At 46.9% G+C, this 3750-nt stretch overlaps 1 protein-coding gene across 1 annotated transcript; it reads right to left on the bottom strand.

The window, feature by feature from the left end:
* Nucleotides 1–1215: 1215 nt before the first annotated feature.
* Nucleotides 1216–3228, bottom strand: LOC136543581 (uncharacterized). The gene is made up of 5 exons (XM_066535982.1): nucleotides 2947–3228; nucleotides 2558–2656; nucleotides 2271–2468; nucleotides 1317–1473; nucleotides 1216–1220 (listed from the first exon to the last, which is right to left on the bottom strand). Exons 1-5 carry the CDS (start codon nucleotides 3226–3228, stop codon nucleotides 1216–1218), a joined length of 741 nt encoding a protein of 246 aa, XP_066392079.1.
* Between the last annotated feature and the right edge of the window lie 522 nt (nucleotides 3229–3750).

Here is a 3750-nt window from a genome sequence, read left to right on the forward strand (position 1 = left end):
GGAGCCCGACGGTGGAGTGCTCGAAAGCGAGTTTTTTTCCTGAGTCGCGTGAGTGGAATCGCCGAATGGGGAAGGCTCGCTGAGGCAGACTGTTTTAGTGGGCTCTGTACATTTTAGCTCCCGCGCACGGTCTATTTTGGCGTGCGGTCTCCCGCCCACACGGCATCTCTTTATTTGCTTCGGCGCCTACCCCTTTGACAACACTTAGACAGTGGCCTGGTTAGGCTACAACGACACATTTTTTGTCTAAAAACTTTCGCCGACACTTTTATGTTGGAAGGAGAAACGCCGACATATAACGTGTAGGCTTACACCATTATTGCCGGCAGTTTATATGAGGCTAAAAAGATATAGAATTGCCAACACATAATGTGTTGTCAAGACACATGATTGTAGGGAAAAGTGGATCATGGTGTAGTGTTAATGCACCGCTGCGAGAAGATTCTAGCACAAATTACCAAAGGGCTGTTTGCTTGCAGCCCTGCCAGGCAACTCTGCCTGGGACAAGCAAACAGGCCCCAAGTGCACGTGGTATCATACAGTGCAAACAGCCCTGTGGAATCAACCACACATGGTTTGTACCTCTACACTTATGGAATATGACCTGTTCTACTATCTCTCCTGTCTTATTAAATGCACTTTGAAGCCAAAATGTTTTCAACAGTAAACTATTCTGATTCGTCTCAACTTCATAGTATTTGGTAATGAAGTTTTCCTGACATAATTGAGCAAAATAGTACAATTAATTTTATATAAGACATACAAAACTTCTTCTGTACTTAAGTAAAACTAGATGATCGTCTTACTTGGGATAGTGTTTCATAATTTATGCTAGGAATACCAGTGAAGCCAAGGAATACGTTAGGCTCGTCCTTCCCAGCCCCGACCCCCAGCGGCGACGCAAAAAATAGAATGTTCTAACCAGTGGGGAAAAAGCTGATGGCTATAGTAAGAAACAAATACAGTAAAATATACTAATGAGCTATATCAGCAGTAAAATACTAATGGCTATAGTATGAAAAGCTAGCATTGACTCTTACATCATGACTCATGAGCTATATCAGCATAGCTAGCTAGCTGGTCCAGCTTCTAGCAAAGCTAGCATGCATTCCATTTGGATCATGCTTTTGTGTGATGATGAGCAAGCATGCAGCACCCCAATTCTCTAAGTCCGGGTCTTGAGGCTAACATCTAAAGTTCTCTAAGTCAAAGTATTCAATCTGTAGTATAAGGTGTCAAGTGACTCATAGGAGTAGTTGTAGGTGGCTGAGGTGGAGGAAATAACATCGGTGGCGGTGGCAAAGGTTGACCCATACTCGATGCAAAATTCTGCATGTATTGGAACATTTGGTCCATCCTCAACCGATTTTCTTCCTCCATCCTCTGCCGCTCGGCCTCTATCCTCTGCTGAATCATCTCCTCCATCCTCGCCTCCATCTCCTCCCGTTGCTTCGTTTCTGCTTCCACCCGGGCCTATAACATTTCATCCAAATGTTACAATGCAAAGCTAAAGTACGTAACAAACAATGAACGATGAATAAAACAGAAATAACCTGGAGAGCCTCCATCTGGAACTGTGTTGCGGTTGGCCGTGGGCGTATCGCCGGGCTCGAGCTCGTGCTCCTTGCTCGGATCTAGGAGAGAGTGGGAGTAGAGGCCGTGTCAATTGTACTGTCGCCAATCCAGTACCGGCCATGCTTCTTGCTTCCTCCCACCCTCATCACGATTTCTCCATCAAGATCCTGGGTGCTCGGATCAAACTATGGCCCATGAACCTGCCTTGTCATTGCTGTGTACTCACTAACGCGGCTATGGATGTTGGGATCGCTGTACGCCTCGGGCGGGTCCTCTAGGTTGAAGTCGATGTTTGCCGTCGCCTTGCCCTTTTTGGACAGAACCTATGCCTTGAACTGGGAGCAAGGCTGACCATCATGTGACGACGACTGCGGCAAAAATGCAAAATAATTAGAAATTATGCAGAATTGAGCGTTAGAATAAAGAAATGAATTTGCGTACCCATTTTTCCCTGTATTCGTCGAGGCTCAGGCTGCCTTGATGGTGTGATGCACGTGGCATCAGCAAATGCCGGTTCTGGCAAGCGTTGTGCGTCTCCACCCACCCGGGCTCCAACCACTTGTCCACCATGTATTCCCGGTATGCTGGGCGTGCTAGTACGGAGGCACCTACGTCATCAAGTGTATGACATATGAAAAAAATGAAATTAACCTTAATTAATCTCATAAAAGTAAGTATTAATGTTCTATATTTACTTTCAAGAATTGTTCCTGGGTCAGGTTCATTGTTCTGGCCTCTTCTTTTTTAACCTTCATCCCTCTGTGTTGAGCATAGTAGTCGATGATGGCCTGGACGCGCGCCTCGTAGTGCATGTCCTTCACGAGCTTCTTGGCGGCTTCTTCAGAGATGGAGGCCACCTTGGCCTCGTACCCCTTCTGGCATCTATAGAAGTCCTGCATATAGACTCGATGTATACAGTCATTACTTCAAGAATGTCCAGTGAATGTGATGTATTGAGCAATATAGTGCGATGAATACTTACCCATAGCTCGCCCTTCACCCGCTCCACCTTGTTGGGGAATACCCTGCCATCACGATCAGCGGCGTCAAGGGCGGTGACGTTGTGGTCCCACGTGTAGGCCTGCTACAACTCTTTGCCGAACTGCACTAAGCCAGGGAAGTGTAGCATGCACAAAAGGCCAAGGATGTCATTGACCTTGCGGTTGTGATCACCCCCACTGACCTTAATCCAACCCCTGCCCAAGTGATTAAGATAAATTATTAGTTTCCATTGTAATTTTCAACATATCAAACGAAAAAATTATTGAGAACATCTAAAGTTACTTACTTTTTCCCAGAGGGTCGAATCATCGGGCGTCTCTCAAGAGGTATCGGTCGCCTCGGGAGGGTCGAGGGACCTCGCAACCAGACCTGGGAACCAACTGCCTCCTCCTCTACCTGCTCCTGCTCCTCCTGTACCTCCTCCTCATCACCAGAGGCATGCACGGAAGGTACCTCCTCCTCGTCACCAGAGGCGTGCGCGGAAGGTACCTCCTCAAACGACGACGAGGGAGCTATAGTTGATGGGGGCCTCGCCCCTTTACCCTTCCCTTTACCCTTCCCTCCACCCCTGCCTCGACCCCTCCCTGAAGCTGACCTTGAAGCTCCGATCTTTTCGTAAAGCGTCGCGATCTTCCTCGTACCGCGCACCATTGTTCAATCACCTGCAATTAAAAAGAGTAAACCAATCAGCACAGATAAACAAAACATACTTAGAAAGATATGATAAATAATAAATAAATTAGTACGGCTCATACATGTATTAGAAATAATCATCACGATCAGGATTAGCTAGATCATAAGTCTCATCATCAGGCCATTAGGCATGCAATGGCATCCAGTTGAGAAACCTTGGAATACCCGTGAAGGGGTTGCTGTGCCGCATACAACATGTCGTAATACGCCTTTGCGGTAGCCTCTGGTTCCTCCTCCCTACGTCCTTCATCGAAGTGTGCTTCATGATAGTCATTTAACATGTCTCCTACCCCAGCATCCCCATCATATTCCTCGATGTGTTGCCTCACAACCTCATCTCTCCCACGATCAGTTTCACCATGGTAGATCCACTTGGTATAGTCTGTCGTAAATCAATTCTTGCAAAGATGTTTACCCATGACCAGCTTGGTTTGCCGACGCGTGTTTGCACATTTGCTGCAGGGACACCAAGTGACAGTA

Source organism: Miscanthus floridulus, chromosome 3, assembly GCF_019320115.1.
Source record: "Miscanthus floridulus cultivar M001 chromosome 3, ASM1932011v1, whole genome shotgun sequence".
Taxonomy (NCBI): Eukaryota; Viridiplantae; Streptophyta; class Magnoliopsida; order Poales; family Poaceae; genus Miscanthus; species Miscanthus floridulus.

What these genes read in the sequence shown, in the direction of transcription:
- LOC136543581 (XM_066535982.1), bottom strand. Translation starts at nt 3,228, where the DNA reads ATGGTGCGCGGTACGAGGAAGATCGCGACGCTTTACGAAAAGATCGGA. An exon ending in AGGAGGCAGTTGGTTCCCAG is followed by an intron (nt 2,657 to 2,946) that starts GTCTGGTTGCGA and finishes GAGTTGTAGCAG; the next exon opens with GCCTACACGTGGGACCACAA. An exon ending in CCCAGGAACAATTCTTGAAA is followed by an intron (nt 1,474 to 2,270) that starts GTAAATATAGAA and finishes GAAATGTTATAG; the next exon opens with GCCCGGGTGGAAGCAGAAAC.